The sequence below is a fragment of the Chiloscyllium plagiosum genome, unplaced genomic scaffold (genome assembly GCF_037043375.1).
Source record: "Chiloscyllium plagiosum isolate Xiang-an unplaced genomic scaffold, Cpla_swu_hap1 HiC_scaffold_3, whole genome shotgun sequence".
Classification (NCBI taxonomy): domain Eukaryota; kingdom Metazoa; phylum Chordata; class Chondrichthyes; order Orectolobiformes; family Hemiscylliidae; genus Chiloscyllium; species Chiloscyllium plagiosum.
The window spans coordinates 150,146,509-150,161,728 of record NW_028270141.1 but is presented as its reverse complement, the minus strand read 5'-3'; the positions used below and the strand labels follow the sequence as shown (position 1 = coordinate 150,161,728).

Sequence of the window (15,220 nt, the reverse complement as noted above, 5' to 3'; positions counted from 1 at the left end):
TACCCCACTGTATTACAGACTGACAGACCACAATCCAATATTACTGTGCCCCACTGTATTGCAGATTGACAGACCACAACCCAATATTACTGTACCCTACTGTATTACAGACTGACAGATGACAACCCAATATTACTCTGCCCCACTGTATTACAGACTAACAGACCATAACTCAATATTACTGTGCCCCACTGTATTACAGACTAACAGACCACAACCCAATATTACTGTACCCCACTGTATTACAGACTGACAGACCACAACACAATATTACTGTACCCCACTGTATTACAGACTGACAGATCACAACACAATATTACTGTACCCTACTGTATTACAGACTGACAGACCACAATCCAATATTACTGTGCCCCACTGTATTACAGATTGACAGACCACAACCCAATATTACTGTACCCTACTGTATTACAGACTGACAGACCACAACCCAATATTACTGTGCCCCACTGTATTACAGATTGACAGACCACAACCCAATATTACTGTGCCCCACTGTATTACAGACTAACAGACCACAACCCAATATTACTGTACCCCACTGTATTACAGACTGACAGACCACAACCCAATATTACTGTGCCCCACTGTATTACAGACTGACAGACCACAACCCAATATTACTGTACCTTACTGTATTACAGACTGACAGATGACAACCCAATATTACTCTGCCCCACTGTATTACAGACTGACAGTCCATAACCCAATATTACTGTGCCCTACTGTATTACAGACTGACAGACCACAACCCAATATTACTGTCCCTCACTGTATTACAATGTCAGACCACAACCGAATATTACTGTGCCCCACTGTATTACAGACTGACAGACCACGACCCAATATTACTGTACACCACTGTATTACAGTGACAGGCGACAACCCAATATTACTGTACCCCATTTTTATACAATGACAGACCACAACCCAATATTACTGTACACCACTGTATTACAGTGACAGGCGACAACCCAATATTACTGTACCCCATTGTTATACAATGACAGACCACAACCCAATATTACTGTACCCGACTATTACAGACTGACAGACCACAACCCAATATTACTGTACCCCAATGTATTACAATGTCAGACCACAACCGAATATTACTGTGCCCCACTGTATTACAGACTGACAGACCACAACCCAATATTACTGTACACCACTGTATTACAGTGACAGGCGACAACCCAATATTACTGTACCCCATTGTTATACAATGACAGACCACAACCCAATATTACTGTGCCCCACGGTATTACAGACTGACAGACCACAACCCAATATTACTCTGCCCCACTGTATTACAGACTGACAGACCACAACCCAATATTACTGTGCCCCACTGTATTACAGACTGACAGACCACAACCCAATATTACTCTGCCCCACTGTATTACAGACTGACAGTCCATAACTCAATATTACTGTGCCCTACTGTATTACAGACTGACAGACCACAACCCAATATTACTGTCCCTCACTGTATTACAATGTCAGACCACAACCGAATATTACTGTGCCCCACTGTATTACAGACTGACAGACCACAACCCAATATTACTGTACACCACTGTATTACAGTGACAGGCGACAACCCAATATTACTGTACCCCATTGTTATACAATGACAGACCACAACCCAATATTACTGTATCTCACTATTACAGACTGACAGACCACAACCCAATATTACTGTATCTCACTATTACAGACTGACAAACCACAACCCAATATTACTGTACCCCATTGTTATACAATGACAAACCACAACCCAATATTACTGTGCCCCAAAGTATTACAATGACTTGCCACAACCCAATATTACTGTACCCCACTGTATTACAGTGACAGACCACAACCCAATATTACTGTGGTTCTGTTCGCCGAGCTGGAAGTTTTTGTTTCAAACGTTTCGTCCCCTGTCTAGGTGACATCCTCAGTGCTTGGGAGCCTCCTGTGAAGTGCTTCTGTGGTGTTTCCTCCGGCATTTATAGTGGCTTGTCCCTGCTGCTTCCGGTTGTCAGTTTCAGCTGCCTGACCTGCCGCGCTTTTCCAGCAACACACTTTCAGCTCTGATCTCCAGCATCTGCAGTCCTCACTTTCTCCTTTCGAAAGTTCTTGCCTAATACCATCAAAATTGGCCTTTCTCCAATTTAGAACTTCAACTTTTAGATCTGGTCTATCCTTTTCCATCACTATTTTAAAACTAATAAAATTATGGTCGCTGGCCCCAAAGTGCTCCCCCACTGACCCCTCAGTCACCTGCCCTGCCTTATTTCCCAAGAGTAGGTCAGGTTTTGCACCATCTCTAGTAGGTACATCCACATACTGAATCAGAAAATTGTCTTGTACACACTTAACACATTCTTCTCTATCTAAACCTTTAACACTATGGCTGTCCCAGTCTATATTTGGAAAGTTAATATCCCCTACCATAACCACCCTATTATTCTTACAGATAGCTGAGATCTCCTTACAAGTTTGTTTCTCAATTTCCCTCTGACTATTGGGGGGTCTATAATACAATCCCAATAAGGTGATCATCCCTTTGTTATTTCTCAGTTCCACCCAAATAACTTCCCTGGATATATTTCCAGGAATATCCTCCCTCCCTCCCTCCCTCAGTAATGCTATCCCTTATCAAAAATGCCACTCTCCCTCCTCTCTTGCCTCCCTTTCTATCCTTCCTGTAGCATTTGTATCCTGGAACATTAAGCTGCCAGTCCTGCCCATCCCTGAGCCATGTTTCTGTAATTGCTATGATATCCCAGTCCCTTGTTCCTAACCATGTCCTCAGTTCATCTGCCTTCCCCGTTTGGCCCCTTGCATTGAAATAAATGCAGTTTAATTTATTAGTCCTACCTTGTTCCTGCCTGGCCTGACTGTTTGACTCGCTTCTGTTCTCAACTGTACCAGTCTCAGATTGATCTCTTTCCTCACTATCTAGTGACACAATTTTGAACGAATTATCTCCCTGAACCCCTGGGTCTGTCTGGTTTACATCACTACCCAGGGCCCAACCATTAGCTGTATAAGTCCCGCCCATGTTTGCTTTACCCAAAATACAATATTTTGCATTTATCCAAATTAAACTCTATCTGCCACTCCTTGGCCCATTGACCCAATTGATCGCGATCTCTTTGTTATCTTCACTGTCCCCCATTTCACCAATTCTGGAATCATCTGCAAACTTACTAACTGCACCTCCTATATTCTCATCCAAATCATTCAGATAAATGACAAACAAAAGTGGACCCAGCACTGATCCCTGAGGAACACCGCTGGTCACAGGCCTCCGGTCCGAAAAACATCCCTCCTCCAGCACTCTCTGTCTCCTACCATGAAGCCAATTTTGTATCTAATTGTTAAGCTCTCCCTGAATCCCATGGGATCTAACTTTACTCATTAGCCTACCCTGGGGAACCTTGTCAAAGGCTTTACTAACGTCCAAGTAAACAAGGTCTACTGCTCTACCTTCAGTAATCTTTTCAGTCACTTCTTCAAAAATCTCATTCCAGTTTGTGAGACACGATTTCCCTCAGACAAAACCATGCTGGCTCCTCCTAATCAGTCCTCACCTCTCCAAATGCACGGAAACCCTAATGCTGAGAATCCCCTCCAACAGCTTCCCCACCACTGATATCAGACTCACAGGTCTGCAGTTCCCAGGCTTCACCTTAAATAAAGGTGCAACATTTGCCACCCTCCAGTTCTCTGGCATCTCACCTGTGGCTGTAGGTTGTACAAGTATCTCTGCTAGAGGTCTTCCCTAACAATTTCTTCCCTAACTTCCCACAAAGTCCGGGGATACACTTGACCCAGGTCTGAGAGATCTTGCCACCTTTATAGGGGGACAGAGTGGGACCCAATCCGACTGTTCTGCAATGTTCTACAGCATCAGTCCAGAACACAAAATGCCTGTACCCCACGTTATACAGTGACACACCAGGCACAACACTAGTGTAGTCAAGATTAGAATGGTGCTGGAAAAGCACAGCAGGTCAGGCAGCATCCGAAGAGCAGGAAAATCGACTTTTGCCTGAAACGTAGATGTTCCTGCTCCTCGGATGCTGCCTGACCCGCTGTGTTTTTCCAGCACCACTCTAATCTTGACTCTGATCTCCAGCATCTGCAGTCCCCACTTTCTCCTGCAACACTGCTGTTCCTCAATATTACAGTGACAGACCAGGACACAATATTACTGTATCCCAGTATTAGACTGACAGATCCTGTACCCACCATCTATGCCCCAGTGTTGTGCACACAGACTGGTATTTTCCCCAGTGTCAAAGAACTGGAGGCCTTTATCCCAGGTTTTGCACTGTTACAGCACGCGTGGATCTGATGCTCAGCTGGTGTTTTGTTGCATTGAATTGATCCTGAAATACACTGGGGGGTGGGAACATGTTGAGAGATTGATCACTGTAGATTCACAATGAGATTGGGGCAGCGTCCAGGCTAATTGCTGTCTGGAAAGCAACTGGGGTGGGGGAGAGCTGGGTCATCTCACCCGGATTGTCCACTCCCAAGAGTCACGCTTCCCTTTAGTATCCCACACAGCGAAGTGAGGATAAATATGATCCATTTCAACGGGGAGCTACAGCCTTTACAGTGGCTGACTGCGTTTTATTAACGGGATTGTAATTACTATCTCTAGTGGGACTGCAGCTTATTGAGAAAGAAACATAACTGCACTCAATTACAGGGAGGGGAGCAATAAACGGAGCCTTTTCTAGCTGGACTTTGACACACGTTCCTGTCCCTGTAACACACAATGAGGGAACACAATGTTACCTGGGGCAGTCTGATAGTTAAAGGGATCATTCCCAGGAGCAGGCAGCCCCCGAACATCGCCAGAGACAGCAGGATGATAGTGATCGCTCCATCCATCGCCTCTCGGTCTCTCTGCAGCCAATTTCACACTCAGCAGGCGGCCGGAAACTCGCCCTCAGCTCCCATCGCCTCCACCTCCGGCTCCGCCAAACTTTCAATGAAACTTTTCCCAAACTTTCAGCCCATCCACGTCGCCTCACCGCGGAATGTTGCAAAATACCGCCACCCGGTGGGAGAGAGGGGAACTGCAGGGGGAGCGACACCCGGTGGGAGAGAGGGGAACTGCAAGGGGAGCGACACCCGGTGGGAGAGAGGGGAACTGCAAGGGGAGCGACACCCGGTGGGAGAGAGGGGAACTGCAAGGGGAGCGACACCCGGTGGGAGAGAGGGGAACTGCAAGGGGAGCGACACCCGGTGGGAGAGAGGGGAACTGCAAGGGGAGCGACACCCGGTGGGAGAGAGGGGAACTGCAAGAGGAGCGACACCCGGTGGGAGAGAGTGGAACTGCAGGAAGAGCGCCGCCCGCTGGGCGAGAGGGGAACTGCAAGGGGAGCGCCACCCGGTGGGAGAGAAGGGAACTGCAAGGGGAGCGCCACTCGCTGGGAGAGAGGGGAACTGCAAGGGGAGCGCCACCCGCTGGGAGAGTGGGGAACTGCAAGGGGAGCACCGCCTACTGGGAGAGAGGGGAACTGCAAGAGGAGCGACACCCGGTGGGAGAGAGGGGAACTGCAAGAGGAGCGACACCCGCTGGGCGAGAGGGGAACTGCAGGGGGAGCGCCACCCGGTGGGAGAGAAGGGAACTGCAAGGGGAGCGCCACCCGCTGGGAGAGATGGGAACTGCAAGGGGAGCGCCACCCGCTGGGAGAGAGGGGAACTGCAAGGGGAGCGCCATCCACTGGGAGAGAGGAGAAATGCAAGGGGAGCGCCATCCACTGGGAGAGAGGGGAACTGCAGGGGATCAGAGCACCCCCTGGTGGTTGAACCTTCAGGAAGCTACAGAGTTGCACAGCCCAGTCTGTCCCTGAGTAATCCTGAAGGATCTTATAGAGGTTTAAAAATCGTGAGGGACATGGATAGGATTTTCTCTGGGGTGGGGGAGTCCAGAACTAGAGGGCATAGGTTTAGGGTGAGAGGGGAAAGATATAAAAGACACCTAAGGGGCAACGTTTTCATGCAGAAGGTGGTACGTATATGGAATGAGCTGCCAGAGGATGTGGTGGAGCCTGGTACAATTGCAACATTTAAGAGGCATTTGGATGGGTATATGAATAGGAAGGGTTTGGAGGGATATGGGCCAGGTGCTGGCAGGTGGGACTAGATTGGGTTGGGATATCTGGTCGATATGGACAGGTTGGACCGAAGGGTCTGTTTCCGTGCTGTACATCTCTATACAAATACTGCCTTGACACTGGAGGTCAGGTTCTGTGTTGTTTATTACCCTGCATTTGTTTGTTATGTTGTACGTTGTACTAATTGTGTATTATCCTGTATATGATTGTACTTTATTATCCAGTGGTTATATAGTTCTGCATTCATACATTGATCATTTTATGTGAATTTTACTGTTTGATCATTATTCTATATATTAGAATATAGAACATAAAACAGTACAGCACCAGAACAGGCCCTTTGGCCCACATGTCGGTGCTGACCAAGATGATATTCTAAACTAATCCCATTTGCCCTCACATGATCCATATCCCTCTATTCCATGTTCATACACGCGTCCGTCTAAATGCCTCTTCAATTTTGCTGAAATATCTCTTTCCATCACCTCTCCAGCAGCTAGTTCCTGTCTGTGCAGAAACCCTGCCTCACACATCTCCTTTAAGCGTTACCCCTCTCACCTTAAACTTCTGACCCCTTGTATTTGACATTTCCACCGTGGGAAGGAATACCCACTATTCACCCTATCCATAACTCTCACCATTTTATATCTTGTTATCAGATCGCCCCCTCAGCTTCCAATATTCTGGTGAAAACAGTTGAAGTTTCTCCAATCTCTCCTCATGGTTAATACACTTCAGTTCAGGCATGACCCATCAAACCTGGTTTGCACTGTCTCTAAAACCTCCACATCCCTGCTACATTGGGGCATGCAGACCTTACCCAATATGGTTAATGTCACCTGAACCAAAGTTTTAGACAGCTGCAGTCTAGAGTGAGGAGCTGGAAAAGCACAGCAGGTCAGGCAGCATCCGAGGATCAGGAAAATCGACGTTTCAGGCATAAGCCGTTCATCAGGAATCCTGATTAAGGGTTTATACCTGAAACACTGATTCTCCTGCTCCTCGGATGCTGCCTGACCTGCTGTGCTTTTCCAGCACTACACTCTCAACTCTGATCTCCAGCATCTGCAGGGCACGCTTTCTCCTTTTATACAGCTGCAAAATGACATCCCAACTTTGATACCTAACACCCTGACTGATGGACAATCGTGTCGTAAGCCTTCCTTATCACTTTATCCACATGCACTGCCACTTTCAGGGAGCTATGGACTTTCATCCCAAGATCCCTCTCTATATCATCGCTCCATTTACACTTCCCTGGTGAGTCCTCCCTCAGCTCCATATGCTCCATGCGGCAAACCAGGAGCGAGAGCTCAATGCATTTCCTGTGTATGTCATCACCATGGAGACGGGCAGAGTGCCTGACTTGCTGCAGGTTTCAGGAGGATCACTCCATTTCTAACCTGGCCAACTAGAAACCAGTTACACAACTGTACCCACTACTCACCCACCCCGGACTTCCCACTCACCCTCCCTGTTCCAAACCAACCACAAACGGAAATATCTGACCCACGGTCTCAAACCTGACATTCCTCACTCAGCCGAACCTGCCTGTTTCAGTCACAGCGTTACCCGGGTGCTCCGCGTTGGCATTCCCATCAACTCCCACCGCCATCTCATTCCCAATCCGACTGTCCCCATTCCCAATCCGACTGTCCCCATTCCCAATCCGACTGTCCCCAATCCCAATCCGACTGTCCCCAATCCCACTCTGACTGACCCTAATCCCATTCTGGATTAGTGGTGCTGGAAGAGCACAGCAGTTCAGGCAGCATCCAAGGAGCTTCGAAATCGACGTTTCGGGCAAAAGCCCTTCATCAGGAATAAAGGCAGTGAGCCTGGAGCGTGGAGAGATAAGCTAGAGGAGGGTGGGGGTGGGGAGAAAGTAGCATAGAGTACAATGGGTGAGTGGGGGAGGAGATGAAGGTGATAGGTCAGGGAGGAGAGGGTGGAGTGGATAGGTGGAAAAGGAGATAGGCAGGTAGGACAAGTCCGGACAAGTCATGGGGACAGTGCTGAGCTGGAAGTTTGGAACTAGGGTGAGGTGGGGGAAGGGGAAATGAGGAAACTGTTGAAGTCCACATTGATGCCCTGGGGTTGAAGTGTTCCCAGGCGGAAGATGAGGCATTCTTCCTCCAGGCGTCTGGTGGTGAGGGAGTGGCGATGAAGGAGGCCCAGGACCTCCATGTCCTCGGCAGAGTGGAAGGGGGAGTTGAAATGTTGGGCCACGGGGCGGTGTGGTTGATTGGTGCGGGTGTCCTGGAGATGTTCCCTAAAGCGTTCTGTTAGGAGGCGCCCAGTCTCCCCAATGTAGAGGAGACTGCATCGGGAGCAACGGATACAATAAATGATATTAGTGGATGTGCAAGTAAAACTTTGATGGATGTGGAAGGCTCCTTTAGGGCCTTGGATGGAGGTGAGGGAGGAGGTGTGGGCACAGGTTTTACAGTTCCTGCGGTGGCAGGGGAAGGTGCCAGGATGGGAGGGTGGGTTGTAGGGGGGCGTGGACCTGAGCAGGTAGTCACAGAGGGAACGGTCTTTGCGGAAGGTGGAAAGGGGTGGGGAGGGAAATATATCCCTGGTGTTGGGGTCTGTTTGGAGGTGGTGGAAGTGTCGGAGGATGATTTGGTTTATGCGAAGGTTGGTAGGGTGGAAGGTGAGCACCAGGGGCGTTCTGTCCTTGTTACGGTTGGAGGGGTGGGGTCTGAGGGCGGAGGTGCGGGATGTGGACGAGATGCATTGGAGGGCATCTTTAACCACGTGGGAAGGGAAATTGCGGTCTCTAAAGAAGGAGGCCATCTGGTGTGTTCTATGGTGGAACTGGTCCTCCTGGGAGCAGATACGGCAGAGGCGGAGGAATTGGGAATACGGGATGGCATTTTTGCAAGAGGTAGGGTGGGAAGAGGTGTAATCCAGGTAGCTGTGGGAGTCGGTGGGTGTGTAAAAAATGTCAGTGTCAAGTCGGTCGTCATTAATGGAGATGGAGAGGTCCAGGAAGGGAAGGGAGGTGTCAGAGATGGTCCAGGTAAATTTAAGGTCAGGGTGGAATGTGTTGGTGAAGTTGATGAATTGCTCAACCTCCTCGCGGGAGCACGAGGTGGCGCCAATGCAGTCATCAGTGTAGCGGAGGAAGAGGTGGGGAGTGGTGCCGGTGGAATTACGGAAGATCAACTGCTCTACGTAGCCAACAAAGAGACAGGCATAGCTGGGGCCCATACGTGTGCCCATGGCTACCCCTTTGGTCTGGAGGAAGTGGGAGGATTCAAAGGAGAAATTGTTAAGGGTGAGGACCAGTTCGGCCAAACGAATGAGAGTGTCGGTGGAAGGGTAGTGTTGGGGACGTCTGGAGAGGAAAAAACGGAGGGCTTGGAGGCCCTGGTCATGGCGGATGGAGGTGTAGAGGGATTGGATATCCATGGTGAAGATGAGGCGTTGGGGGCCGGGGAAATGGAAGTCTTGGAGGAGGTGGAGGGCGTGGGTGGTGTCTCGAACGTATGTGGGGAGTTCCTGGACTAGGGGGGATAGGACAGTGTCGAGGTAGGTAGAGATGAGTTCAGCGGGAGAATGCTGAGACAATGGGTCGGCCAAGGTGGTCAGGCTTGTGGATCTTGGGAAGGAGGTAGAACCGGGCAGTGCGGGGTTCCCGGACTATGAGGTTGGAAGCTGTGGGTCGGAGATCTCCTGAGTTGATGAGGTTCTGTATGGTCTGGGAGATGATGGTTTGGTGATGGGGGGTGAGGTCATGGTCGAGGGGGCAGTAGGAAGAGGTGTCCTCGAGTTGACGTTTGGCTTCAGCGGTGTAGAGGTCAGTGCGCCAGACTACCACTGCGCCCCCTTTATCCGCTGGCTTGATGGTGAGGTCAGGATTGGAGCAGAGGAATTGGAGGGCTGCGCGTTGTGAGGGTGAGAGGTTGGAGTGGGGGAGGGGGGTCGACAGGTTGAGGCGATTAATGTCCCGGCGGCAGCAACCCTAATCCCAGTCTGACTGTCCCCGATCCCACTCCGACTGTCCCCGATCCCACTCCGACGGACCCCGATCCCACTCCGACTGTCCCCGATCCCACTCCGACTGTCCCCGATCCCACTCTGACTGTCCCCGATCCCACTCCGACTGTCCCCGATCCCACTCCGACTGACCCCGATCCCACTCTGACTGTCCCCGATCCCACTCTGACTGTCCCCATCCCACTCTGACTGTCCCTTATCCCACTCCGACTGACCCCGATCTCACTCCGACTGTCCCCGATCCCACTCTGACTGTTCCCGATCCCACTCAGACTGTCCCTGATCCAACACCGACTGTTCCAATCCCACTCTGACTGTCCCCGATCCCACTCTGACTGTCCCCGATCCCACACCGACTGACCCCTATCCCATTCCGACTGACCCCTATCTCACTCTGACTGATGGCGATCCCAATCTGACTGTTCCTGACCCCTCTCTGACTGACCCCAATCCCACTCTGACTGACCCCGATCCCAATCTGACTGTCGCCGATCCCACTCTGACTGACCCCAAACACACTCTGACTGTCCCTGATCCCACTCTGACTGTCTCCGATCCCACTCCGACTGTCTCCGATCCCACTTGGACTGTCCCCAATCCCACTCTGACTGTCCCCAATCCCACTCGGACTGTACTGACAGTCATCAATCCCACTCGGACTGTCCCCAATCCCACTTGGACTGTCCCCAATCCCATTCCGACTGTCCCTAATCCCACTCCGACTGTCCCCGATCCCACTCTGATTGTCCCCGATCCCACTCTGACTGTCCCCGATCCCACTCTGACTGTCCCCGATCCCCCTCTGACTGTCCCCGATCCCCCTCTGACTGTCCCGAATCCCACTCTGACTGACCCCGATCCCACTCTGTCTGTCCTCAATCCCACTCTGACTGACCCCAATCCCACTCTGACTGTCACTAATCCCAATCCGACGGACCCCGATCCCACTCCAACTGACCCCGATCCCACTCCGACTGTCCCCGATCCCACTCTGACTGTCCCTGATCCCACTCTGAATGACCCTGATCCCACTCAGACTGTCCCAGATGCCAACCTGACTGTCCCCAATCCCAATCCCACTGTCCCCAATCCCACTCCGACTGAAACCGATCCCACTCCGACTGACACCAAACCCACTCTGACTGTACCCAAACCCCCTCTGACTGTCCCTAATCCCATTCTGACTGTCCCCAATCCCACTCCAACTGTCCCCAATCCCACTCCGACTGTCCCCAATCCCACTCCGACTGACCCCAAACACACTCTGACTGTCCCCAATCCCACTCAGACTGTCCCCAATCCCACTCTGAATGACCCTGATTCCAATCCGACTGACCCCGATCCCACTCTGACTGACCCTGATCCCACTCTGACTGGTCCCAATCCCACTCTGACTGTCCCCAATCCCAATCCCACTGTCCCCAATCCCAATCCCACTGTCCCCAATCCCACTCCGACTGAAACCGATCCCACTCCGACTGACACCAAACCCACTCTGACTGTACCCAAACCCCCTCTGACTGTCCCCAATCCCACTCCGACTGTCCCCAATCCCACTCCAACTGTCCCCAATCCCACTCTGACTGTCCTCAATCCCACTCTGAATGACCCCGATCCCACTCCGACTGATCCTGAACACACTCTGACTGTCCCCAATCCCACTCAGACTGACCCCGATCCCACTCCGACTGTCCCCGATCCCACTCTGACAGGCCCCAATCCCTATCTGACTGGTCCCAATCCCACTCTGACTGACCCCGATCCCACTCCGACTGTCCCCAATCCCACTCTGACTGACACCAATTGCACTCTGACTGACACCAATCCCACTCTGACTGTCTTCAGTCCCACTCTGACTGTCCCCAGTTTTTGGCTGTCCTTCAGTCCACTGTGACTGTCTCTGTTTATTAGCTTGTATATTGTAAATTATTATCCTGTGCTCATATTGTCCTGTGTTTTTCCCTACCTTGTGTTTTGTCCCTTACTGTGTGTATTGTCCTATGTTTGTACCTGATCCTGGATATTGTACAACAAGTGTTAGGTATGTTGGCAGGATGGCAGTACATGGTGATATATTTAACTTTGTTGAGAATGTGTTGTCACCTTCTTTAACAGTGAGCTGACATTCTGTGCAGCTGAGGTGCTTGCTTCCCCACTGTGAATCGACGACGTCCCTGGTTTCGGTCCGCATTGTTAAACATGGCCCACATTTGCTCGGTTTTAGCCATTTTCTTTGCTCGACCCGTTGACAGGGTCAGCTCCCTTTGCGGCAACTCTTACCCTCAGCCTGTCTGCTTTCCACACCCCTCCCCCTGTCCCTGTACATTCCCCACAGTCAACAGAATAAATGCAATACCTTTTCAGTCATTCACACAGTTGATCTTTCTCAAAGGTTGGGCCTTAAGCAGTGTTGTAGAACAGGGAGACACAGGGGGTTTAGGTACAGAATTCTTTGAAATTTACTTCACATGTAGGCAGGGTGGTTAAAAAGGTGTTCAGCACACTTGCCTTTGAGTACAGGAGTTGGGACATCGTGCTGTGGTTGTACAGGACATCAGTGAGGCCTCTTCCGGAATATTCTGGTCGTCCTGTTAGAGGAAGGATATGATCAAGTTGGAGAGGGTCCAGAAGAGATTGACCAGGATGTTTCCAGTAAGGATGGTTTGAGCTGGACAGAAAGGCTGCGGACTTCTTTCACTGGAGCGTTGGAGGTCGAGACGCGACCTGATAGAGATTTATAAAATAATGAGGGTTAGAGTAAATGGTAGGAGTCTTTTCCTGGTATTTCAAGACCAGGGGGGACATTTTTAAGGTGAGAGAGATTTAATATAGACATGAGAGGCAAATATTTTACACAAAGGGTGGTTCACGTGTGGATTGAACTGCCTGGGGAAGGGGTGGGTGTGGGTACAATGACAACGTTTAAGAGACATTTGGATAGATACAGGACCAGGAAAGGTTTGGAGGGATATGGGCCAGGAGCAGGCAGGTGGGACTAGTTTAGTTTGGGAATATGGTCGGTGTGGTCTGGTTGGACTGAGGGGTCTGTGTCCATCTTCTGTGACTGTATAGCCCATAGTGTAAGCTATGGGGGAATCCACTGGGCCCATTTTCCATATTTATCCAGTGATCTTCCTCAGACCCAGTGTATTCCTGGGAATATTGTGGGTAAAGGAGATGGCAGTGCTGAGTTTCACTGGGATCGGGGAGCCACGAGAAAGGAAAGCAGTGCCAAGATTTTCCAGCTTTCCCAGAACCTTCTGAAGATTTTAAGCATTTTTGTAGCCTGCATGAGGAAACGTGTCCGGAGTGTGGAGGAAATACCTTAAATATTTATCCCTCAGTTATGGTCTGGTCAGAACCATGGGATCTTGCTGTGCAGGAGTTAGTTGCTGTTTTGCACCAGCGTCTGACTTTCCCCAACATTTCATTGGTTAAAAACGTTTTGGGTGAAATCCCAATCAAATTCCATGAAATGTAACTTAAGATTGCATTTTGGAAAAGGATGAAACAAGATGGATCGAGTTGGGGTGCGGATACCATCCAGATGTGTCTGAGATTCCTGGTCCAGACTGGTGCATTCCATCAACTCCAACCTGGTCTAAAACATCCCATCGACTCCCACCGCATTCTCCAGCACTTGGCCCTTGTACTCTGGCATTGCAAGTGCACTTCTCCAATGCCCTGCCTCCAGCCCTTTGAGGCCGTTCCAGTGAGTTCCACATTCCCACCACCTTCTGGGTGAAAGTTATCTTTCGCTCTGCTCTGTGAGGGCCAGGTCAATGTTCTGAGCCCAGCCATGCAAAGTTCCAATACCAACCCCCAACACTCACTCTGCTCCCTCCCCAGTCTCTCACTGGCTTTCGAAATGTCCTTGAGCAATATCAGCAAATTCCCTGATTGTGGTGGTGGAGTCGGAGATTGTGGGACAGAGGAGAGGGGCAGAGAGAGAGAGGGAGAGAGAGAGGGGGAGAGAGATAGAGGAAGAGAGAGAGGGAACGAAAGGAGGAGAAAGAAAGCAGTGGGCAGAGGGACAGAGAGAGGGAGAGGGAGAGGGAGGGAGAGAGGGAGACAGGCACAGAGAGAGAGGGAGGGAGAGAGGGAGACAGGCAGAGAGGGAGGGAGGGAGGGAGAGAGGGAGACAGGCAGAGAGGGAGGGAGGGAGGGAGAGAGGGAGACAGGCAGAGAGGGAGGGAGGGAGGGAGAGAGGGAGACAGGCAGAGAGAGGGGGAGGGAGGGAGGGAGAGAGGGAGAGAGGCAGAGAGAGAGAGAGAGGGAGGGAGGGAGAGAGGGAGACAGGCAGAGAGGGAGGGAGGGAGGGAGGGAGAGAGGGAGACAGGCAGAGAGAAAGAGGGAGAGAGAGAGAGAAAGACAGGCAGAGAGAGAGGGAGAGGGAGAATGGGGCCTGGAGTGGGGGGGTGCTGACAGAGAGAGAGAGAGAGAGAAAACAAGGTCGGGGGGGGGGGGGGGAGAGAGAGAGAGAGTGCGAGCGAAGGACAGAGTCTTGTGCAAATCTTATCACTAGTCTCTAAACAACAACATCAATGTATTCATATAGCACCTTTAACATGGTTGAACATCGCAAAGTGCTACTCAGGGATATGGTGAACGTCACGACGAGTATGGGAAGGCAATAGCGAGAGAGAGAGTGCAGACATTGCAGTAATCCCTGTCACAGAAAGTGGGTGAGGACCAAAGACAGAAATCAGCCAGTTCATCAGGACCACGATGTTGAATGGATGGTCAGGCATAATGGTATGGAATGGGGGAGCAGACATGAAGGGCCGAATGGACTCCTGCTCTCTGACAAATATCCAAAAGCATGGCCGGGACTCTTTATAAGGTCAGTCCCTGAAAGTCAGAGTGAGGGTGAGGGGCTGGGACTGGGACAGAGGGACTCGCAGAGTTCCCAGACCAGCAGCAGCAAGTCCCAATGGGACAGTGTCAGAGCTAAAATCGGGGCCGAGAGGGGGTTACAGAGACAGGGAGGGGAGTGGGTCTGGAGGGGTTACAGAGATAGGGAGGGGAGTGGGTCTGGAGGGGTTACAGAGATAGGGAGGGGAGTG

The 15,220-nt window shown here is 50.8% G+C and overlaps 1 protein-coding gene across 2 annotated transcripts in view; it reads right to left on the bottom strand.

Moving 5' to 3' along the window:
• The window catches only part of LOC122540144 (zinc transporter ZIP9-like), a 98,049-nt gene extending 93,037 nt beyond the window's left edge, over nucleotides 1-5,012 (bottom strand). For both annotated transcript variants that reach the window (XM_087984287.1, XM_087984292.1), the window contains exon 1: nucleotides 4,822-5,012. In XM_087984287.1, the coding sequence (XP_087840413.1) occupies nucleotides 4,822-4,917 (96 nt within the window). In that variant the 5' untranslated portion in view covers nucleotides 4,918-5,012. The remainder of the gene's footprint in view (nucleotides 1-4,821) is intronic.
• Between the last annotated feature and the right edge of the window lie 10,208 nt (nucleotides 5,013-15,220).